The following is a 25,998-nucleotide window of genomic DNA, read 5'->3' on the forward strand; positions in this document are numbered from 1 at the left end:
AACTTGAGAGAAATTTTCTTAAGGATTCATTCATAAAAAGTATGTAAGATGGACTTGAATTCTAACATGTCTTATTTATAACTTCCATAACAAAATAAAAGAAATACAAAGTAGTTCACCAGAGTTTATCAGTAAAGACGAACATAACAGAATAGCTTGTATCGAAGAGATCATTTCTCACCAGGGGATGGCAGAGTATGAAAGTACGTGGAAAAAATAGTCAGTGCTGGTATATACAAGAAATTAAACAAACAAAAAAACCTCATTGGTATTTCACATTAAGTATTTATCAAAACTCTTTGGTTAATATAAATCACTATATCAAAGAGTGCATACAATGCCCCCACTCAATACCAAAACTCATTTAGTAACAGGCAGTCTTTACCAGTTTTAAGGTCAATCTAGGAATTCTTTTTCCATCAAGGCTGCAAATGCAAACTTATCACAATACGATTTTCAGTTTACTTTTAATTCAGTGTCTATACATGTTTCAAGACTGTTTTAAAACTTCTCATCATTAACTGCTAGATGTTATTTGCTCAAAGACATGCTTAATACCAGCCTAWACAGTATTAATGGAACAGAGCTATGCTCTCTTTTTCCATCTGTTGTGCTTCATAATCACAACAGCAACTCCAATTTTAATCACAGAATAACATCTCTTAAAAAAAAAAAAAAGTGCTATTACTCATACCAGCAAGCTAATGAAGAGGCTGCTAAAATTTTGATTGCTCCTAATTTCAGGTTATTTCATTTTAAAAACAGAATTGCCCTCCAAAACACTCACTTTCCATAGGATGCATGTTATTAAGGCTAATTCCTACAATAGGCTAATTGCTATAGAAGTAGCATTATTGTAGCAACAATTGTCTAAAGAGAAGACAAAACTTACAGAGAGACAAAGTACTCCAGCATTAGACTAGCCAATAGAGCTGGACAAAATAAAGTTTTGGGGCCAAAAATCCATTCTAAGTCTAAAGAAAAAGTTAATTACAAAACAAAAAGCAAATCCTAGGCAGCAGTAGAATTGGACGAAAAATAAACCTGCAGTCTAAGTAAGGTCTTCCACTCAATTTCTGTGAGTGATATTTTAAAACAATGGAACATCCCCTGAAATCAGAGTCCCAACAGGTGACAAACAAAACTTCCTACATGATAAATTTGCAATTGTGACAACCAGGTGTTTGATGTTGTCTGATAATACCGCACTTAAATCTCTGGCCACAGACCTATAAAGAAAACAAACAAAAACAACCCCCTCCACACAAAAATCACACACATTTCCTTGAGTCAAAATAAATATTCTCTACTTCAAACACTAAACCAGCTTAGTTTTACTGAAAGGACACAAACATTAACCTAAACAAAAATAACAAATAATTCTAGTATTTTGCAAGGAGACAGTTGCTTTGTTTCCAACAATATATATCAAAGAGGTAATGAAAAGTACATTTGAAGGAGAGGACTTACTTTCTCCTTTAGAGAATAAGCAACAACACACTTCAATAATCATTTCCTTTATCAGCTCCACCACTAACAACATTTTCCATTCTCCTATCAGCTCAGGATATTCCTACAGTGCTGGCTCCTAGACTGCTCAACTATCTTGTAATCTAGAATTTTTCCCATCTCCTAGGAAATGTATTAAGTTACTGCTGGCAGATATCGGGTGTAAAAAGATCTACCAGGTAAGACCTTTAGTTTCTTTCACTCCACTTCCTTCAAAGGCAGCTAAGGAACTGGCTTTAGACTTAAACATTCTATGAACCCAAAGTAGAATAACACGAATAATTGTTAGCCCAGTTATCAAGAAATAAGTCCTCAACTTCTAGTTTCTGAAGCTCAGAAAGTTTCTCCTCCTACCAACGTTTGCAAGAAAAATCTTTCAATACATACCCCAATAATTAATTTTTCTTCCATTTAAACCTAACATATACATCCTTTGGGCTGCTCCTTAACACATTGAAAATGTAATATTTTGTTTTAAAGGGAGAAAGAAAACAGTAAGAGCAATAAATATTCCAGAAATTCAAAGATTTTGCTGACTTTGACTGATGATTTCAAGTTGTTAGACACATGAAAACCATTTGCAAGTACACCTATAAAGACTTGCACTTGTCACTTCATAGTATTTCTTCCTCATCACCTGTGGTTAGAGGTTCTTTTCAGTTTGCAGCAAAATTTAGGAGTTTGCACTTTCATGAATAATTTAAAATACTCAAAGCAAAGAACACTTAGGATGGAGGCTGTTTTGTTATACTATGACTCATGTTTTTTGATGACAGTAKCTTGTAATAAATCTTGAAGTTTATTAAAATTTTTATAATGGATTTTAAAATGCCAGTATATTACACTGAAAGCCAGGACGATAAGCTTAGGACTCACACTGCAGAACTGGTTTCCCCCTGTTCTCTTGCTTTTTATAACATACGAGAGAGGCTCAGTCTTGTTGCCTCAGGGGAATGTTTTTCATTGCTCTGCCTTTCTCCTCTGGATCCAAAAGAAGTAAGTACTTACTGGAGAAAGCATCTCTGATCATGTGGACTAAACTAGTGTAAGACCTCATATACAAACGCTAGAGCTCACCATAAAAACCACAGCTCTGTCTGTCACAGGTGGGATCTCAGGAGCACAAGTGGTTTTTCTATCATTTCAAACTCAGTAAAAAAACTCAGAGGAGCTATTTTTAAAAACTCAGGACCGCTAAACCTGCATCCTCTGAAACAAACTAAAAAAAAAAAAAAAAAAAAAGACTGTTTACTGCTATGGCAACATGCTTAAATGCCAAACAAAGAAATGTAAAGATGAAAGGATCCTTCTTATTATACATGGATAAGAAAAGATTACATTTTATAGTAAGGTATTTTTAGCAAGAAAACTTTAGTTGGCCACTACCTTCCCACAACTATAAGCTGCAACTAATTACTGAATTTTGACTACAGCAGTTCTGTACATATACACCAGTGATAAAAACATTTTAAAATATTGTAAGATTTTTACTTAAAACCTTCACCTCAAGAACTTAAACCATGACTTCATCCTTACCTTAGCCATCTGTACCACACTGATTTTAAGTAAATACAGACTCTCTGAAATATACTACAAACTCAAGAAATAATGATCAAAATGCTATTTAGTTTTTAACAATAATAAAAACAATACATTTGGTGTAGTATCTTATGCAATGTACTGAATGTACGCTGAACACTGATGTAACTGAACGATCAGTAAAAGAACTGATTTTGCAAATCTTGGGTTTTTTTGGCATTTTCTTAGCTTCTGTTTTAGTGGCTTTTAACCAGCCTAGCAGATCATACTGCCGACATCATGACTTTCAGAGTCCATTCTACCTTTTTAAAGGATAAGAATAAAATAACTATTTCCTTCATTAGGCGTTTCCACCTCAAACCAAAATAACCCTTTGCTTCAAAACTCCTAATATTCAAAATTATCCTAAGAGTATTTTAAGTACTGTTTTTCTCCTTCCTATGCATTTATTCCATTGGAAAAAAAAAAAAAAAAACAATGATACAATGCATCAAATAGCTCGGGACCAAACTAAAACAACTGATACCAAATACCAATTGACAGATACAATATTCATATTATCTTCGTTTTATACTTTCAGAAGAATTTGTAAGAGCAGTAAAATTTCCCTCCCTCCCTTTCACCCCAAATACAGGGGAGAATTACTCCCCACCCCCTCCCCAAAGGAAATTTTAGGTTTTTTGTTTTTTTCTCTTTACATTGCCATTGCAAGAGCATAGGGCTGGCAGATCGGGTTTGCAGCACCAAGTCATCAAAAAAAAAAAAAAAAAAAAAGGAAAAGATTCAAACCCCTCTTTCTAAAAGCACTGGAATTCAGGGTATTGCTCCTAATCAAGTTTATATCCAGCAGGCTCTCAGCTGAATTACAGCTGCCAGCCTTCTAAGTTAACTCACAAACTATGCAACCCGGTAACAAAACACTTGTGAGAGCACAGTTTATCAAGCAGTGCCAAGAAATAGCCAGATAGCATGGTCTAATTTAAAAGGAGAGAATGAACTGGTTTTAAGTGCAATAAAAAGCTGAAAAATTATTCACACTACATGTTGTCTGCCATACAAACAAACACACTTCTAAAATTGTCCTTTAAATGGTTTAATGGGATATAGGTAACCAAAATAAAATCAAAACGTTAGACAGTAAGTTCAGGTAGCAATTCAAAATTGATCCATTTTACAATACTGACGGCTGGTAATTCTAAATTCCCAAACCGTACAYACAATGCAAGCTCCTTCAATTGAAATTTTCTCCTACTTCTCAYGTAGGCCACAGCCATTAGCAAGAGAAGTGACAGATGTTTTAGCTCTTTCCAGATACAAAAGAAATACCCTTTTTTTGTTTTTTTAAAAAAACACACAAGTTGTGTGTGTGGTTAGTCTCGTCTTTTTCTTTGCCTTGCTCTGTAACCAACATTGAAATTAGTAACATTTCTCCTAATACAAATGAACCTGAGGTTTTTATGTTAGGCCAAGTCCGTGGCAGTYAGATCCCCAGTACGTCTCTTGACGGGCCAAGATTATGCCAGTGCAAGGGACCAGTTATGCCGCAACTCCCGTACTCCTTTAATTTGAGGCAGCTTGTTCCTGCATATTCTGTGTGCAGGGGGAAGCAGCTTGGCAGAGACTTTGCATTCCCTCCCCTGGGCACAAAGGGCTGAGACAAGAGCAGAGAGCCCCGATTTGGTATTAGACCACTGGAAACCAGCAGCATAGGCAGAAATATTCAGAGGTTTACTGAATTCTTCAGAGTTCAGGGACAAGAAACAGGGAGAAAGATTAATTTCTGGCATCACCCATATTCCTTCCCAAGATGCCCACAGATTACTGTAACACACTGCACCTTAATGTCGAACATCTGATCACACCCAGTAACGCGTCTCAGAAAAGAGTGCAAGAAGTCACTGAACCTCACTTAAACAGGGAAATAAAAACAAAACAAAGCCCAAGAAACTCATCTGTTTCCCTCTCAGCAACTACGAAATGAGATGTTACAAGAAGGTTAAAAAAAAACTTTCAACATTTATTGGTAAAGGGGAAAAACMACCATGTAACATCTGCTAGCAAAGGGTGTTTAGAAAAGGAAGCTTTGTTTTCTTTTTGAGTTTTCCCTCTAGTCGATCAAAAGAATCCACTTATCTCCTCTCCCCGAATCCCAGCTAGCTCTACAGTTACCAGGAAACACCAGTAATTTCTATCAGAACACTTTACACTTTGCCTTCTTTTCATATTAACTCAAGCTAAGCAGGTGTCACAGTACAAAAGTCTAGAGAAGATTTTCAGGTCTCCCCAAAACACAACTGTCTTTCTTCACATGCACTTTCAGATTGTATCACTTTTCTTTACATAAATTGTTTCCTATTTACATATTTGTCCAAATAGCCAATCTCTAAGGTGGTTTTTTCTATACCCAACCTGCCTGCCTTTTATAAGTATCTTTCTCCCCTTCTGTTCTCCCTCCCTTCAAACACACTGTTTGTTTTTAAACACAAGGTCAAAATATTTCCAAATCCCATAATACGTATTTTAGCACAGAAACAGCCTAAGTGACATGTAAAGTTTTTTCCACTTTCATGTTTTGATTAGCCTCTCTAGCTTAACTTCCTAAGATAGAGGAATGCCTAGTTTATTCTTCTGAGCAGCAGAAAGCACAGCACAGCACACTCCTTAAACACACACACTCACATCCAAGATACTTCACTTCAAAGACTTGTTCCTTTGACCTCAGAGACTACTGAATACAAGATACAGCATGTCTAAAACAGCTGATACACCCTCTGAACAACAAAATAGTTATTGCAGGTAATTAAACAGATGTAAGAGAGGGCAGGTCTGGTATCGGCCTTTTCAAATCTCCAGATTAACCTGAACATCACTGCTCCAACTGATGTCAGAACTGCAACTATGAGTACTGAATTGCTTTTCTCCTCCATTTAACAGCTTACGAAATGCTGACAAGACAGCTATCTGAGTTGATTTTGTAAATTAGTATTAGTAACTGGACATTTCTATCTCAATCTCATCTTTTCATTGCCTTGTAATGATCTAAATCAATTTATAAAGAGTTCAACATCTGCCCGAACTGTAAATACAAATAAGCATGAAAACATGCGTATTTATGCATCAGTCACTGATTTAGACATGATGTGAGCTGGGATCAACAATTAAGACATGGAATTTCATTCTGTACTACTTCTATTCAGTACTTGCATGGATAAGCATATAGACTCACTGTAAGAAACACAGAACTTTTAAAAATCAAGAAGTCATCAAATTTTAACAGAAGCTTGTCTTGGCTGTTTTTTCCGTAATTTCTTGAAATGTTTCTCTAGTTTATGCAACAAATGAATTGAAGAACATTTTCTCAGTTGATGGAGTAACAGCAAGGATTCTCAACTTCAAACAGTAGTTTGAACTTCAACTTCAAACTACCAAAATTACATTAGGATTAAAAAAAAAAAAAAAAAAAAAAAAAAAAAAAAAAAAAAAAAAAAAGAAAAAGAAAAGAAAAAATAGTTACTAGGGTTGGTAATTCATTTAAGTGTAGATCATTGCTCAGTTGGTGCAAGAAGGTTGCTAATAGATAGTATTTTAAGTGATAACAATTTTTATGGACATTTTATCCTCCTAATTTCAGAACTGGTGATCATAGACCATTATACATGATTTTTAAAAAATCTAATACAGAAAAAGAACTCCAGAATCGTTTTTGTAATCAAACTCATATTTTGTTATGAAACAACGTATTTGGGGACTCCAGAGCTACACTAAGAGAAAGATAAGAGCATCTTTAAGATGAGCACAGCTGAGCATATAGTGAACTTTCAGAAGGTCAGAACTTCCCTCGGTACCTTCCATCCAGGACCGGCTGGTCCATTCTGAGAAACTCTGGAAACTCACTCTCTGCCACTGAACAGCTCTTTCATGCTGTATGTTAGGACTGAAATTTAACTGAGAAAAAAAAGATTTCTCTGCAGTCCCTCATATGCTACAAGTCCTCCACAAAAAAGGAATGAAATGGAGTCAGAGAAGCAAGCCCAGAGGAATCTCTGCTCCTGCAGCTCTGCAACATATCCTCCCAGGCCAGCACAGAAACTGATATTCCAGAACACCACAAAAGGTTTCTATGGCTTTAGTGAGGCCAAATTCTTCATTAAAGACTGTCCGTCTCTCCTAATTTTGCCAGGAGGAATTAAGATTGCCTTTGGCAGCCTCTGTTATATAGTAAAGAGCTCTGTTACATAGTAAAGTGCTTACATTTGGGTGTCTCTTAAAGCGCATTTTACCACAGGGCTATATCCTGTTAATTAATAGCATGCAACTGAAAATAATTTGCTGACCTAGCAGAACAACAACTCAATAAAACAACTTCATCTTGAACAGCAGACATATTTTTCTAGTACTGACTTCATCTACAACTGTTCTGGTCTTCACTGATAGAAAATTTGACCAGTCTTCTGCAATCTATAAGGTAACCTTAGCCAAGACTGGGAAAGGCATATATCAAATCCCAGGGCAGAGATTCATGTTGTGCACCCATCCTGCTGAAGGAGAGATGCTCATGTTTCTCATTCTCAATGCTTGCATATAGCCTTCATAGTAATTATGATAAGTCTTTTCTGCATCACTTTCAGACTAAGAAATGATAAGCTCATTTTCAGTGGAGACTTCATTCTCATAAGGCATGGTATCTTAAGTCTAGTTTTGTTTTGTTTTGTTTTGTTTTTTTTTTTAAAAAAAAAAAAAAAAGTAGTTCCACTACTGTATAGTCATGGTACTGATTTTTCAACACATAGATTTCAATGTGGAACTCAAGGTGTTGATTTTGAAATGTAAAACTCTATAATCATTCAAGATACGTCTTTAGTCAGCATATGTGCATAACTTTTCCTTCAGAGAATCTTTTTCTTTGACTACGTTCTTCCACCCTCCAGCCTGGACCCAACCTAGCTGTAATCTACTGAATTCAAGAGGCCCTACAAAACTACTTTCTCAAAACAAGCTTTAGGAGAGGCTGAACTTAGTAATGAAGAGCTAAAACAGTGCTTGTATAGCATGTATTAAGTTTCTCTTTGCTTTATGGAGTTACTGTCAGTTTTCATGCTYTTAAATTAACAACATTTTCAACAGATATACAGGAACAATCTGGAAAACAAAGCACAGGCTTCTTGTGTTACAATGTTATCAGTAGAAATCTACTATTTCAATAATTTCTAGTGTAATAAATAGAATATCTGAATATACTTCTAGATGACAATTACGTCCTGTGGTTCCAGTTCACTAAAAACTCACACTTCCATGTCCATTCGCACACTGCAGTGCTTATTGAAAGTACTGAAAAAGTATTTAGCAAGAACTCTCACTACAATTTTTGCTCCAACTAACAGTTTATTTCTTATTTGAAACCTGTATGATAAGAGTGGCATAGTTTATCAGCACAGTGTTGCCCCAAAATGCTAGGAATCCCCTAGCAAACCACCTTATATGGCTATAGAGACTTGCAGAGGAATGAAGAAGGAAAAGAACAAAGGCTTAAAAATTACACAGGCGACTCTATAAAACTATTCTATGTTAGAAAAGAAACAGCATGACCGTATTTGAAGCTACAGGAACACATGTACCATGTTTTGGGTGGAGGGCTAAAACCCTCCACAACTAGTCAACAGTTAAAACATCCATCTTTTACATGCGGTCATGCAGCTAAACTAATTGTGTATTAAACAGTCAATATTCTGCATCATGGTAGGACTGGCAGTGGTTTTGGTATTTTTAAAAAGAAAAATATAAAGAAAATAAAACAATTTTTGGAATGTTAACAGAGAAATTTTCCTCTGAAACTCAGCATACTAACTCAGCTGAAATCATGTTCTCTAAAGACACTCCGATTCTGCAAACAGGCATGCAACTGAAATTGAAAGGAAAGCCTTAAAAGAAAACGGTGCCATTTCTGAGGTAATACCATGGGTCTATGTTATTGTTACTGTCCATTATTATAACAAYGTTACTGTTTTGTCAGTTATACTATTCCATACTTTTAAAATACTAACCCGCTGTTTGTCACYGCAAAATTAAAAGTTGTTTTGAAATACAAATTTTTAATTATATTTCCAATTTGCAAATTCCAGATTTTTCCATGAACTTTTAAAAACAAAAGTGACTAGATAGTAACCTTTGATCCATATTTAGGGCTCTGAACATTGACTCAGGAACTTTTCCCCCCAAAATGCTAGCACATGGCTTTTATCTTTACTTATATCTACTGAAATCATCGGGAGTACTTATACAAAGTAAAAAAATATTCATAGAGGCTAGCACTGCTAGGCCCATGGTTTTCACTTGCTTTAAAAAACATTCATCTAATTCTCTGTGAGAGACAATAAAGAGAGACATAGCGAAGATGCTATCCCTTTGTCGCAATAGGAGCAGCAGAGGGATAGCTGGTTAAATTGCAACAATTTAGCTTTCATACTAGAGAACACTTCTCATCATGCACAGATTGTGAGCTCACTAGTACAAAGGAGAAAAAAAATGGTATGGGATATCAAAATTAGTCATAAATTTGCATTCCAAAGTAAGACTGAAATAGCTGGAAACTTCATGTTTACAATGTTAAGTCAATCTTGATCAGAAATGAAAAAAAAAGTTTCTATAGAAAAGCTTCTATAGTTGCTTCCCACCAAAGCAACTTAGTCACTACATGAGACTGAAGGCACATGTGTGTCCTACATGTCCTGATACAACAAGAAGAGGTGGTTGAAAGAATTCTGTGGAGTTATGATAATCAGTCTACCCCAAAAGATAACCTAGGAACAAATCAGTATGTGCATTTAGAGCCTACAAGGAATGAGTGAGCTAACTTATATGACATGTAAACATAACCAAGATGTTTCCAGTTTTGTTAGAGCAAGAAGCTTACCTTTTCTGAATAATTCCTGAAGGCTTTCTGCACTTTGATTCAAAATAGCCCATATTTCCTCTTCTTGTAATGGCCCCCCCCGAACCTCCAGAGCCTCAGCCAGTGACACATGCATGTTACCTGGAAAACAAAACAGAATTGATCTAAGAATACATGACAGTTAATTTCTCCTTGCATGTATAACATAAACAGTAATAAGCAATTTTCAAGTCTCAAAGAAATTCTCTAACATTAATAGAATGCAGCAGAAATATATGCTGCAAAAATTCACCACAGGCACAAAGGAACTTAGAACATCTGCTATTATGAAGAAAAGCTTTGGGGAACACAAAAAAACCCTGCAACTCACATTTATATTACAGGCTACTAAAGCAGTAAATGCAACATGCTGGTTTTAATCCACACATTATGGGCAAGAGTTTGCTCTTTTTAAAAGCTTGAAAGAAGGATCAATAGCTTCAGCTGATTTACATTGATAAACATGGTAACATTACTTTGACAGGTATATAAGTAAGGCTAGCTGCTATTAGGCAAAGTAGCTCTTCTTCTCATAGATTTTCAGAGGACTATTTGTAYGATCTCATAACCAAGTAAAAAGACGCACTGCCTGCAAATAAGAAATTTGCAATTCTAAACCAGTAGATACCTGCTCTGTTCAGCTTTTTCATAAACACTATAAAAAATGAACAAAAACTGTTAGCAATGCTTTATGTATTATGTCCCCGGGGAAAAAYATATACATATACATATATATATGTTTCTTTCCCCAGGTAAGAGTTTAGGACTTAACATTTCACAAAGAGTTAAACCATTTTTTCACCATACCACAACATGCTGTTCAGTCGTTCAAAAAAACAAAATATGAACAATTTTGAAAGCAGAAGAACACACTCCTATGTAATCTCACTAAGTCAAACGTTAATTCTATGTTTGCTTAATTACTTCAGTGTTCTATGGACCCTAAATGTTCCTGTTTTGAGCATTCATGCCAATTCACAATTTTGCTCCTTTCCACGGTCATAAAAACAAAATCTTGAGGCAGTGAGTTGCAAAAAGAGCCTGAGATATGCCATCAGTGATGAGTTTGTTAACTCTTACAGGTTCCAAAGTTGCTGCCAGAAAATGTAATGACAGTTCGCAAAGCAATGCATACTGTCATGAAATCAGTAACTGAAACCAGTATCTTCAGATGACCTTATGGTGTTACTGTAGGTTCCATCCCCTCCTTCCCATAAGATGCAAAATCACAACCTCTAACCACTGGCAATCAACCACCTGGAGCATCACCGTGAGCCTATAATCCTGGCCCAGATGCAGAGTCAGGGACAGTTTGAATGGAAAACAGGCTGACTAGCTATATTTAGTCCCTGAGTTGTCTGTGCAGCTTCAAGTTTTCAATGTGTTTTTCACTTCTAGAAAGCCAGGCTCAAATCTATATAATAATATACATCTACCATAAGTACACAAAAGTCTGAATAACTCATAATTTCTAGCCAAAAACCATAAACTTTGTGAAGATGCTTATTAAAGTACCACCCAAAGCTTATGTCTGCTAGAATTCTACACTACACTGCTATTGAAAATTACATATTAGTGGCTGCATTTCGACACAGACATAGGTTATTTTTCCTCACTTCACATCTTGCCATTTTCTAGCACTCAGTTATTCTGCATATTTACAAAGCCTGATATATTTTCTCCAATCAATGCTAAAAAGTCTCTAGATAAACTGATAATGGAAAGGGAAAAGATTTTTAAGGAAGGATGAAATCTGAAATTCCAAACAGAAAAAGGAATATACCTTTAAAAACAGAAAAATAGGGACCAATACAGACATGCAGTAAATGGCTGGAAAGCCAGGAATAAACCTCTTCACAGTCAATCTGAATTTTACATACAGCTGGCACAGAGTGTCTGCTCTACAGTCCTTACCAGGGAATTTTGTGATTTCATACCATTGTCTTAAATATCTGTACCTAAATCTAGAATCAAACTGGGTTATTTAGACTAAAAGATAAAATCTTTCTCTAAGGGCTAAAAATATATGTTCCTCAGAAGGAAACTACTTGTGCTAAGTATTATTTATAAAGTGGGCTGAACACTACAGAGGGGACTGGCGGGGGAAGAAAAGAAAGAAAAGAAATCCTCCTCTGTCACTCCCTCTTCCCCCATTCCCCCATCCTGCAAAATCCTCACATCTTTCAGCTGTGATTAAACAATACGGTGCAAACTGTTCTGTAGCAGGTACAGGCCTATCACCTATTTAACACCCACCACAGAGGTCATAAGCATGTCTCTTCCATCTTCCGACACATTACCTCAACAGTACAGGACTGCTACAGAAAATTTCTTGATTATGAAGTATGTGAATATCCAGCTAGGCAGGCCTCAGTTCCAGTGGTGCAAGCTGAAAGATCTCCTTGGGTTTTACAGGCAGCAGTTGCTTGACAAGAAAAATACATACCAAATTGTTTCTGGAAGCCCAAGTAGAATACAACAAAACATCAATCATTACAAACACTTCCATGTACAAATTGGCATGAGCTGGAATTTCAGCAGGACTCTCACAGAAGAGTATGAAATAAGATTTTCGATAGCATTTTTTTCCTTCCTCAAAGCCAGCTCAAAGTTGCAGCACTTGACTGTCACAGCAAATAGTAGCCCAACACATTAATTATGAAGATTAAAGAAGCTTCCACAGAGAACAGGTCTCTATGACTGAGGAATTAACCAAAGCAAGCAGGGGGGAGCATTTGCCGCCCAATGCATGGCCGGAGATCTCCATCTGTACAGTCCACCTGTTAACAGCCAGGCTGCACTAATTTAAAGTAAAGCGGCCAGTACCAGTGCCAAATTCTAAACACATTTCTTTCCCATCAGTTGCCCCCTTGCGATGGGCATCTTCATTCCAGTGGACTTCCTGCCTCTGCCTGTGTCGCTCCAGAAGATCTTCTACTTCTGTGCTGCCCTCCCACACAAGAGTTCTGCTCTAGAACAAATTCTTTTACTTTTTAAACTCCCTCCCCGCCAAGCTCCTAGCTCACTGGACTTCGTCCACTTGTTATTATTCCCAAGGGCTTTAAACTTTGCACCTGTAACACAACAAAAGCAAAAACTTATGATGGTTATTTTCCTTTACTCTTTCTGAGTACCACAGAGATAATAATGTTGGGAGTTCCCGCTTCCCTCCAAGTTGGAATGACCTACTTTTGTAGGTCTTTTGTAACCCTGGAGATGATCAGAACAAGAACAAAGTGTATGTGAAACTGCATTTTGAATTCTCTGAGGCACTGCACACATTTTCTATGCTCTTGCTGTTTTTTGTTTTCCAATGAGAAAGGAGGAATTAGTATGAATGATAAGGTTTGCAATGTGCGGTTATTCCAAACTTGCTATTTCTTTATATTCTGGGAGCCCTCTATAGTATCTGGTGCTCTGCAAATGCAGAGTCTGAAGTTGTAAAGCTTCTATATATAAAGTTTTCCATTTTTGTGTAATGCCTAAGCATTTTGATAAATAACAACATAATGACCACATAAAGTATATACGAGAAAAACATACAAAGCTCTTGTAGAATACAAGATGAAAATTCTATGGATCATCTATCTTCTTATCTTACACTCAAGCAGTGTCCTTGGCTATATATGCCTACAAGGTTCACTTCTACACAAAAATGGATCTCCACTTAAGATGTATTTTCAAACAGGTATGGCTAAAAGGTGTAGGAAAGAAGGGAAGCTGACTGATGGCAACAGGACAAGACTGAGAACAATCTCTTCAAAGGCAGGAAAGGGAAGACAGGTAAAGATGAGCTATCTTCATTACAGGAACATTTTCAGCTCATCTCAGTAGGCAAAGAGAGGCTACTCCATGGAGAGAGAGCGAATAGATCTCAGGAAAGGTGACAGAACCCAAAACTGAAAGAAAAATAACAAAATTTCTTCTTGTATAAATGATACCTATGAGACTGCTTCCAACATCTAAACATGCTCCTGGCAGTCCCTCGGTCCTTCACAGTGTCAGGCTGACTGGCAAAGAAATCCAGATACACAAGCTGAGTTCCCTATGTGCTCTTAGGCTCCTATCAGGCCATTTTCTTGCAACAACTCCTCTCCCTGTCTTTGTTCATTTAAGGAAGCAAGTTTTGTTGTGCTGGTATCCTGTGTCCTGTTGCTTTAACATCTTGTGATAAAATTGGTCAGATTAAAGAACATGGAAAGGTGTACTTTCTAAGGATGAGTTCGTACCCTTTTTCCTTGAGGCAGCACTATACTAGCCTCTTAACAGGAAGCTACACAGTCCGTTCACTGGAGATAGAATTTGTAGGCTTACCCAGAAGCATCCTGTTTCTGCACCTCACTTCGCAAAGTGAGAAGTCCAGATGCAAACATAATAAGCAAGCATGTCAAAGGGCTAGGCTGTATGAACCAGCTCTGCATGACCTACAAAGGCATGGATTCCTCATACACCCAAAAAACACACAAGAATCTAGCCACATAGCAACATTTAAAAGGCGACATCCACACAGTGGAGAACACGCGCAGTATAGGAAGACCATGTATGTATTGAAATAGTTGATGTGGGAGAAACATACACATCAGTATTAATTTCAAGTTACTTCCTTTGAGACAAAATTTACTCCGAGACCATACAGGAGTCCAATTTCCACAGGAGAGGAGTTGCATTATGCGGAGGCAGCTCTTTTTTGCTTCAGGACAAGAGAGTAAATTCAGGTGTAAATCATTTGTATCAACAAGCCCCGAGTGTGATGTCTCACCCTCCACACCATTCAGCCCTAAGCCATGCAGGCAGCACAGTTCCAAGAACCAAAGCTGCTTAGGCCAAAGGCCTCTCCCATATCTCAAACACTTCCTTTTAAAAGCCTGTCTCCCTCCTGAGGGCCAGCTGCCAGCTCCTCCCTCTAAGGCAGACAGCTTATACACTCCCTGATGAGTGGGATGGGTAATTCAGTCTCTTCCCTGTGAAGCAAGCTGAGTAACCTCCCCTCTCCCAGACAGCTGTCCCAACAACCCATGTTAAAAGCACAACTACTATGGCAGCATCAACAAGGATATTCTGGCAGCCTCACTGTTCTTGCTCATGCCGAGATGGAAAGCACAACAGGAACAGCCTCTTAGATGAATACGGCCAAAATTCCCATTTGCTTTCTATAGGGATATACACTTTTTCTTATTCTTACAAGCTTCAACAACATTATCAAAACACTTTGCTTTTGAATGGTTTTATGTATGCAGCACAGGAAGTTGAATTCTCAAAATTATCATTACTTTTCTTTCCCCCAACAACCCTTTCTCCTTATGAGACTTAAATTTGAAACTGAAAATCTCTCATATCAACTGAGAATTAGGGAAAATTTCACTGCCTATTTTTTCCAAATTTTGTTGAACTCTTGCCAGCTGAAATAATGAGTAGTCCTATAATTGTGTTTAGAAAGGATTATGATATCAGACATTAGACTGAAAGTCAGAAGGCTGAATGGCTTCAACTTAGCACTTGACTACTTTGTGTTTTTGTTTCAACATAATACACCCATTGCTTTTTTTCTTGCTTTCTGCAGCAGCATTCTTCTCCATGTTGAAAGTTTAGAACAAAACTCTAAGTCAAAAGCTCTGCTCTAACAACATGAGTTCACTACGACACCTGCAGCTACTTCATGCTTATTTGAAACCTTATCACAATATGCTGCCAAGAAATGAGGAGAAACAGCTCCAGTCATAAACACCATAGTTTGTCAGATGTGCAGTAACTAGTGAATTCTAGAATTTGGAAATAGTCAGAGTTTCTAGGAAAGAGATAGCGAGGAGGTTCTATATGAATCCAAAGTGAACTCTATGGTGGGAGAAAAAAAAATCCTATCTGTTCCAAATTAAACATTGTTGAATAGYTCTATCTACCCCCAATATTGCACATTATTGCTCTTTTGCTTTGTTAGTATACTTAAGTAAAAAATGGCAATTTCTGAAAAAGCACTTTTTTTTTTCTTTTTTTTTAAGCAGGTAAGCAAATAGGCCTTTCTCATTCCATCCTTAGTAGACTCCACATTCGGAAGCAGAATGAAAAAGACCTTATCACATATTTCTGTCCAAAAGAAGATCTTAACATTCAGATCTCTAACGCCATGATTAGCCACCTAAAAAATAAAACACTGGCTTTTTGGAAGCACTCAACCTTTTTAAGTCCCAGTGAAGCTAAACTTAAGCTATTCTTGAATAGTTTTGAAATTCTGGCCTCTCCTCTTTCAGAACCTAAGCATCTGAAGTTATTATAGTACCCTGTAATTTCAGAATGCTGGCACCTAGCCTACTTATTTACAATGACCCACATCTTACATTCCCGAAGAATATATGGAATGCATCTATCAATTAGTTTCATCCCAAATAATATTCAAGCTGAAACTATCCCTAAGCAAGGAACCCTGGAGCAAGATAGAAAGTCTGAGGCTTAATGCTCTTTAAGACCTTATTTTCAAATGTGTACATACTTAGATGTGTGCACATAAAAATGTGGCTTCCTATAGCTGCAGGCCCAATTTGCATAGACTGTCTACAAAATAAGATGCTGTTTGCAAATATCCAAGTCAAGCATGCAATTAGGGTAAATATACAAGCTAATCAACTCAAACTGTGTTTATATACTTTTTTAGAATCCTGCCCTTCAGAACAATGCGCAGTAAGTAACTATGTTCCCATTTATTTTCTTGAGAATAAAGAAAAACACCCTTGTGCCATGTTCACGTTTTTCGCTTTTATAGATATGAGGAGACAGAAACCAGAGTGAAGTCCACAAGGTGTACATTAAACATGCTCCAAGAGGATTATCCCCCTCCTGCTTCTTTTTTAAAAAAAAAAAATCTAAATCACTTACAGAAATTGTATGAATCATATGATTCAAGAACAAACACACTTTCTTGGTGCTTTTCATTCAATCAGCTACCTAATAATAATAGTAAGTAAAACAGTATAAACACTAGTTCTTTCCTTTTTTATTTTGGAAAAGTCAGTAGACATTATTATTATCACAAAACTTTTCTTTTTTTCAGTTATGGAAAAGACTAGATTCTCTCATTCATATTTCTCCTCCTTCCTGCTCTGTAAGCAGAAAGTGTTAAAAATCAGCAAAATAGTCCCATGCTCCAGGGACAACCTGCAAGTTACATCAAACAAATATCTCTAAAAATGCATCTTCTCAAGTGATAGTTGCTGCTTGCACTTAAACCTCCTAAGTAAAGGAACACAGAATAAAGCCGGTACCCAAATTTTGTGATATAACACAGAACAGATGAAGACTAAAGTTGTACACACCCCAAATTGTAAGACAATGCTGAGCTTTCTATTTGATCCATACAGTGATGCTGTCAAACTCACTGTAATACATAAAGCATTAGCATTTCCTTCCAATGCATTAAATCAGTCTTCTATTCCAAGGTATGGATGACAGAAGAATGCAACATATTTAGAATTCTGGCTTGTACCTCCAGGGCAAGCAATGCCTACTTTACTCAAGAAGCTTTTTGCTTTCTTTCCTGGAAGGTGGAGAGAAACCAGCTTTTGGCACTGGACTGAACTCAGAATGGAAAACAAGCAGGGGTTATTGCTGACAATACACTCCCTCCTTTTCTCCTCTGTCTCCCTATCACCAGAACCAGATAAACTTGTTTATTTGAGGCTTCATGTAAGACAAACTAGCAAATCCAGTCCAAAATGTGTAATAATGATCATGAAAGTCATGTTTTCTAGTTCACTGCAGGATGTGCTTTTATACATCAGGGTAGCTGATGTTTCACATCTGATATTACAATTGTATTGAGAATACTATATAATTATCACTACAAAGTAAGCTTAATCCACATAAATCGGGACATGACTCTTGTATCCCTCTTTTGGTTTAAGTGTCAGCCTAAGATACTTGGGCAACTCCCTTATTTTGCTGTTGATCAGCTCCACCTCGGAGAGGCACGTCTGCTTAGTGTATTTCTCATACTTGCAACTTTCATTTTAATTGCTAAGTAGTACCTCTGACTAATACAAACCTTACAAATGGAAAAGTAGAAGTTTCAGGACTGCAGAAACAGCTTGACAATAACAACACTTTTCCAATTGCAGATGAACCAATAATCTCCTTACTCACATACAACAGAAGAAAATAAACTGTTCTAATGGCATGAAGCAATTACACACCAAAACACATCTTACTATTGAAGAGGTAGCTTCATGAGACAGCGATGAACTGCATATCACATCACTTCACTTCCGAAAAATGAACTTGAGATCACAAAGCAATCTTTTTAATGAAGAGGTCTTCCTTGCCACCCTTCCATCTTGTTCTTCTCTAGTGCGCAGCAGCAGTCATGCTCTTCACGAAGCACACCACACAACACAACTGTTGCTAGGCCTACATTGGTGACACATATTGTCACCATGGCAAGGACAGACTACGCCGGCACCTCCAGCTTTAGCCCACCCAGCAGTTATTTCATTGCTGTATGTAAAAGCTACACATTCCTTACATGCCATACAAAGGTTGTGACTGAAGGCAGTCCTTACTCACTTGCAGCTCTTTGCATTGCTAATAGGGAATGAAAGCTATTGTCAGAGGGGCAGAACCCATGGTATGCACATAATTTAAACATCATGTAGTCACTAGGAAGTGTTCTTTAAGTCAAAAAATACTATTTTCTGTGATCTGTGGCATTTTAAAGGTATCTCCCAGTAAGATGAGGCTATGATGTGCAACAAGGCAAGTAAGTAGTGAGAACTGTACAGAATCACGTTTTTTTAATATCATAATAAAGAAGATTTCCTTAATAATCAGGCCTCAATGTATGAGAAGAATAGTGACCAGATATTTAACACCTAGACATAAATTGCCACAAACTAGAAACTAATTAACTCTCTACAGCATAAGTTTCACTGATTTAACAGGTATAATTAAACGAGTATCACTAAACAAACAGATATCCTAGTAGACAGACTTATTCTAGCATGCCTTTTTAAAAATAAAACTCTCTCCTGTGGTAATGAAATGATATCCATTTTACTACATTAGATAAATTCTTTAGTACTGGTGGGCTCACAACCTGCTAGATAAGAGTCTTTCCATTCTTAGTAAAGGGGAATGCTACTTTGCTTGATAAATACCTCTTTCTCAGTAGAACAGCTCTTTGCAGTAAGGTAATAACCACAGCAAATGAAGTCAGCACAACTGGATCAACAAGGGCCTAAGCATGATATGCCAAGAGACTCAAAGTGTTCAGATTTCTTGAATGTAGCACTAAAAAAAAAAAACAAACAAACAAACAAAAAAAAACAAAGTTAGCTTCAGAAAGCAGTACTTTTTTTTTTCACTCAGAAATTGCTGAGTTTTAGAGAAGTCTAAAAATATAATTACACTAATATGCTAGAATATTGAAATATCAATTTTAATATCGATCCTTGTAAGAAAGAGGTAAGATCACAGCATATTTGTAAATGACTGTTAAAGTCAATAAGCTCTTAACAAGTATTAAGACTGACCCCACTATGGGTTATTTCACAATCAAATTTTAAATTTATACATTCACATCCAAACCTTCAACAAATGGATTTGTTTCACTGTTGTTGGGGGTGGAGTGCAGAGTTCACTTTCTCAGAATTTCTTTCCCCTCAATTTGGGAAAAAAAGAGAAAAAAAGTCCTTCTCAGTCTCAAATATCTGAGCCCTTGACAATTTGGAAGAAGATATTAGCAAAAATTGTTCCTTGTATGTTGGTACCAGAACTTTTTCCCCTCAGTTTGAACAATCTAACATATGGTACTTATATGCATATTTACAGACGTATCAGCTCTGCAACAACTGTGTTGTGCTTTACAATGATAGTTTGAAAGCTGCATCCTTAGGTGCTCATTAAGAGGAAGAGATCAGCTAGCAAGAACCTAGCTTGAGTGCTCAATCAGGATAGGTCTTTAGTGTCCAGGGATGTAGACCACACTAACAGCTACTTGCCATCTGCCTGGAAAGGAAACAATATTCAACAGCAAAAAAACACTGGCAAAAATAATAGAATAAGTAAGTTTGAAAATGACTTCTATTTGCATTCAGTTTCTCCAGTACTGTTTTGCCTTAGGCATACATAGGCAAAAAAGCTACACTACTGAAACAAAATAATTTTTAAAGTACGTATTTAACTCAAAATAGGGCTAACTAGCAAAGTACTGCTAGTTTGGATTGCCCCCCTTATCAATACTTCTACTAAACTACACTTTATATATCTTTTTCTATGAAAATAAGAAAATGCCTATCATAAGCAGAACAGAAACTAAATTCCCACTAACACAAGACGGAAACAGCACATTCCTGATATTGCTCTAGTCTCTCCAACTTATCACTCTACAACAACAGTCCAAAGGCTTTCTTTCCTATTGTCTTAAGTCAATCTACATTCTCATTCACATTTTCCTTGTCCTTGATTCTTGGGGAAGAGTTGCCAAGTCTCAGCAATTACTGATGAAGGTGAGCCTTCTCCTGAATAATGATACTCCCCTGCACCGTAACTGTGAATGATGTTTTGGTTCCCAACAAGTCTCAGGAACATYTGCAAGGCATCCTCATAGCTGGGGGAAGAATTGATCATATTCTCAAGCTTTAGCATGTCTAAGAGCATCCAGAGGGCCTGTATTGCACCATTTCTTCACTCATTGACAGTAATATTCCTAATCATTTGGAAATTCAAACATCTTTTAATGAGTTTTTACGCTCTACAAACACAGTCAACACAAGAGGATCCCAGGAACTACGGCAGTTAAAAAAAAAAAAAAAAAAAAAAAAAAGTTGTGCTGCCTTTCCAGATAGTTATGCTTTTGCAGTTTATTTGGGGGGTGGAGGGCTGCAGGCAGATATGATATAAAGAATACAACATCACGAGTTCTGCTGCTAGATAGGATTACAGATATCTGTTATCTGTGAACTCACCTGTCTGGGAATAAAGCTATTACTCACACAAGAAATGACTAATTCTCATTGTGAAAGTCTGAATTTCTGCCCTGGAAAACAGACAAGACAGAACATAAACAGACATTTCATCTGTCAAAAAGTATATTCACAAGCAGATCTGCACTTTCAGACCAAAGCATAAGCTGAGAGACCCTTGTCCTATCTATCCGTAAGCAGAAGAAAACACTAGTTCAAGAAGAATAACAAATATCAAACCTTCTCTAAAGAGTACAGCATTTTCTTCACTCTTCTACACCAGAAAAGACATTTTGCTCTTGGAAAAGTAAAACTTAGTATGCAAAATTCTTAGAGAGAGAAATACATGCACAAACACACATATATATATCACGAGGCACCAGAATTATACATCTTATATGCCCTTTTGTTCAGGTTTCTGCTGCAGGACAGGAGAAAAGCTCTGAAGGACAAACGGAGTCTTAAAGGGAGAGGAACATTGGCCTATTTTTTGAAGGCATCAGCTGCTACCTGAAGGCCCTATTAGAGAGTCTGCAAAGCTTATTAACGGTTTTGACCAAGACAGCTTTAGAGTAAGGTTCTGTAAGCATTTTAAAAGTAGATTTGTTACCAGCAGATGGGCTGCAATTGTTGAAATAGACATTCCTCTATCCAGAAACAAGCTCTTCATTCTACATGTATGATACTATTAGTACCAGTCTTAAAAGGTAGAACCATTTCTGGAGAAGCATTTCAATGGCATTCATCATCTATTTATACTTAAAAGACTTCACAGGAAGTTCCTCTCTAAGTGACTAGTATTCCAGAGAAAGATCCACCTAACTGCTATTTATTGAAGGCACTTAACTGCTGTTCAAGAAAAATAAAAGACACTTCTCTGCTTAGAGCTGTGGAGTACACTGCTGGCAGTTCATCAGCTTGGTCTTTATGGACTATACCTCATTTCTTTACCCAGTAACTGAGAATCTGAGATGGTAATATAATTTAGGTGAGCTAGCAGTCAGGTCAAAGTATTAAATGCTATTTGGTGAAACCAACTAAGCAAAAGAACAAACTGGCCTCTGATTCGGAGGCACACAGTGCAAACACAGAGACTCCTACTTGCTGCCTGCACAGTTGCTCAGCTTCAGCATACAATCATCGACAACTCAGGTGATCACTTGTTCACTCAGATTGCAAGTCCTTTCTTCCCACATTTAGGTCCATACTCATGTGCACAGAAATTAATTTAAGAACAAAGGTGTTACATACTCTGTGCACACACGCTCCCTGTCCAGTAACCATTCTGCAAGGTACATCATAAAAATCTGAAGGAAGAGAGCAGACAGCATGCAGTGTGGACTCTTCTGCTATGAAACTAATTGCCCAGGATAAGGAAGCCATTCTTTATATGGATATTACTTCCTACTGTTTCATTATAGGATTTCCCAAAACTCTGAAGCATCTGCTACTGCTGGCGTTACGATTTTCCAGCATTACTCCAGCTCTCAAGTTGTCTAGGTTCTTTACTACATCTAAACTGAGCAGGGTTTCTATGCACATTACTTGCCACTATCTTGCAAATATTGAGTAAATATTGCTCACATATAAATGTCCAAAGATAATTGTACAAAGATCTTGTACAAAATACTTTTCTTTTTTTCTCTCTCCCCCCCCCCCAAACCTACTTTTAAAATGATCTCTTTATGGAGGTGAAAAGCTTCCTGAGAAGCTTATGCTGTCTAGTTTAAATCCTGCAATTAGAAGCTTTTAGTTCAAAATTAATTAGTCGACAAAGCCACTTGAAAACTTTGAAAGCCTATGGTTAGGAAATCATGATCTTGCACTAAAACGCTGGTTAACCCAGCACACACAGCATGGTACCAAAGTTATATAAGTTAATCAGAACCAGACTGGTAATTAAGAGTCCCTTAGCCTGTCACTGCTCGTTGCATTTCAGAAAAATAAATAATCATATATTGCATGATTCAATATCCTGTTTACAACTTAACAGTTGTTAAACTGAATATATTGCCCCTTCAATAAATATCTAACACACACCCAGTTTCTGATTCATCTTAAAGTTAAAACGCTATGCATGCTTTACGCAGTCCTAGAGCCATGATATTTTTCAGGTCTTAACTGTCCTTACTGGTCACGTGTTCCTCTCCCCCTCCAAATGTGACAAGATGCTACTTCTCTTTCACAAAAAAAGATTCATCTACCTATTATTACTGCCCAGCTTCAAATCCTCACTAAGTTTATGGTTTCTGAACCAAGAAATTTAATGGGCTTCAGAGTAAAAAGCATCATCACCATGAAGACTATAAGCTTCAGCATATGTAATGGCAAGAAGAAATAGTTGCAACAGTGATTTTATATAACTCTTTACTAAACCATTCACATAGGACAGGCTGCTTGGTACACAGTAAAGACACAAACAGCAGAACAGTCCACACTGAATAGTTCTGATCTAGTTTCATACCCTTTAACTAGTATTAGGATAGGACTAGAACGTACAAAGATTCCATCTGATCATAATCTGTGCACCGCAATATTTTGGTACTTGGAGAGATTACAGGACAGAACAAGCTAAAGATGGCATTGCCAAAAAACAGGAAAAACAAGATAGCAGCACCTCCTTCCATGACATAACACCAAGCCTGCTGTCACCAAAAAGAAAAAAAAGAAAGGATAATAAATCATTTCATATTAGTGGATTTAAAGGACAAAGAGCCATATTACACCCTTGGCTGCATGACAAGGACAAAATAGCGGAAATTTTTAAACTCTGGCTCTGGAAATCATGAGAGGAAAAGGAAGTCACAGCGCCATCTTCTTCTCTTTCAACAGTGTTCCTATGAACAGTAACTGAGAGCTAGTCAAGACTTAGGACACAGACGATGCCTGCATACGAATTAGGTCCAGTGTACTGGAACGGAGTCAAATAGAAGGCTGTATTAACCTCTGAACCCACTGCCCCAGCGAGGGATTAAGTGAAATGAGAATAGAAGGATATTGTAACAGCACCAAGACCTTTTGTTGATGCAGATGGATCACAGTGAGTTAGAACAGTCAAGGAATCCAAATTTTGCTATCTTCTAAATTATTTTGATAATTCAGTGTTCAGCAAGCACAACTTTTCTACTTCATGGAAACCCAAAGAAGACTAACCAGAAGAACCCAAAATAAACACAAACACTGAACTGATGCAAAAAAATTCATCTTTACAAAATACAGGAGCCGTGTTCTGCATGCAACAGACATTTCATACCCACTTTCATACCTTCTATGCCTGGTTAGAACTTTAATAAATCAAATTTTCTTCCAGTCCTGCATATGTCATTTCAATTTTAGTCTTACAAACTTACAAACAGGTATGTTATAATAAATATTATTGGCAATTCCAGTATGTAACTGGCAAAAACTTCTGATAAAAACTGTGGCTTTTAAGAAAAAAATCCTCAAAACTTCATGTGAGAAAAGAAGATAGGCTGAAGCTCTTCAACACCTGTTTTCCATCTTCCACTTGCTAAATAAAAGTTTTGGAAAGGAAGTGAAAGAGATCATTCATCAATATGCCATACAGAAAATTCATAGATGTAAAGCTTTAAAAGAAGCACTTGTGCAACGCTTCTGAAACACTGTTAAAGACTTCTGAATGTTTTACCTATCTTTTCAAAACATTTTCAGTTTTGATATGCACTGTCTCATTTCCATGCCTTCCCTGTAAGATACACATATAGAACACTGACCTTGAATGATAATTTATCAAACAAATATTTTAAGAAGTCTTTCGGAATTTTAAAATACTTTAAATTTGGTAAAAGTACCACTACAGGAATGAACTTAGTTACCTGATGTCTCTGATAATATCAAATTCAAGAACAGCGGTCCACATCTGAAAGTCTGTGGCACTCAAACATACAACTGAGTACAGCAACCAAGTGGGGATGAGTGTCCCCAAATGTATCTGAAGAATAAGAGCTCATTCTCCTTTTGGCATCTAGTAAGTGTTCAGTTCAAAGTTAAGTTTCTGGTCATTCTAAACAAAATTTTAAATCTGAAAAGTCAACGGAAGGAACGGTAAGTCAACAGCAATAGAAGAGAATGAAATCCTATCATAACAACATATACAATTCAAATATACTAAAGTAAATAAATAACATTTTCAACTCAAAATATCTCCTCAACACATCCAAGTCAAATACTGCAGTCTGTTATTATCTTTGGAGAGAGAGGAGGAAAAAAAATGTAAAAATACTGTCAGCAGAACTGTGATACTCAGTGGTCTGGTGGATATCCCATTTAAAACATATCATATGTAGGCATCTCAATCTACTGATTAGGCTAATTTCCATTCTTCCACTGCAATGGCACAGCATGTGCTATTTCAGCTGCAAGTTGTAACATTTCCATTTCTGCCACTGAGGGACATGGTTTTGGTCATTTTCTCAGTTTCAGAGAAGAAATGCAACTATAATTTGCACTGAATCACTGAGTTTAAAGAGCAGCTACATTTTCTTCCCTAAAGCCTCCCTTTCTCCAACATGTATTTTTATATCATATTGGAAAGATTGGCTTATAAAATCATCCATTTAACTTGAAGCTTAAAGAGTTATGAGATTTATTGCAGACCAGCAGATGCAGCTTAAGTTCTTCCTAATATTGATTAAAATCATTTTCCTCCAAAGACCTAAAATCAAAAACATGAGAAGACAAAAGTCTAAGTATCACCATGCTCCACCATAGTGATGTGTGCCTGACAGTAGCTATCAGAATTTCTGCTTTTCCAGGCCTATCACTCTTTATTGACTGCATTCATTACAGAATTAACCATACTAATAATGGAAAATAGCAGTAATCTCTTTTGTTTTATAACAAAGAAGTGAGCACAGTTATCTACAATCACAGAGACCGCATGCCACGATCTTCCACACGTCTTTGCACCCTCTCTTGAGATTTTTATAATGAAGCAACAACTGGTCCAGTTGTACTGGTTTACCTTAAACTGCATACCCTTCCCAGACAAAGACAGGTGTACTATATAATCAGCAAGAAGCACCAAGGACTCACAGTTTTCCAAAAATTCCCAAA

At 36.9% G+C, this 25,998-nt stretch overlaps 1 protein-coding gene across 2 annotated transcripts in view; it reads right to left on the reverse strand.

Moving 5' to 3' along the window:
- The window catches only part of PTPN13 (protein tyrosine phosphatase non-receptor type 13), a 111,899-nt gene extending 92,650 nt beyond the window's left edge, over positions 1 to 19,249 (reverse strand). For both annotated transcript variants that reach the window (XM_085306284.1, XM_085306283.1), the window contains exons 1-2: positions 19,117 to 19,249; positions 9,959 to 10,078 (exon numbers count right to left, since the gene is read on the reverse strand). In XM_085306284.1, coding sequence (XP_085162410.1) covers positions 9,959 to 10,073 — 115 coding nt within the window. In that variant the 5' untranslated portion in view covers positions 10,074 to 10,078; positions 19,117 to 19,249. The remainder of the gene's footprint in view (positions 1 to 9,958; positions 10,079 to 19,116) is intronic.
- Positions 19,250 to 25,998: the final 6,749 nt, after the last annotated feature.

This window comes from Rhea americana, unplaced genomic scaffold (assembly GCF_003343005.1).
Source record: "Rhea americana isolate MKP2758 unplaced genomic scaffold, rheAme1 scaffold_237, whole genome shotgun sequence".
Lineage (NCBI taxonomy): Eukaryota > Metazoa > Chordata > Aves > Rheiformes > Rheidae > Rhea > Rhea americana.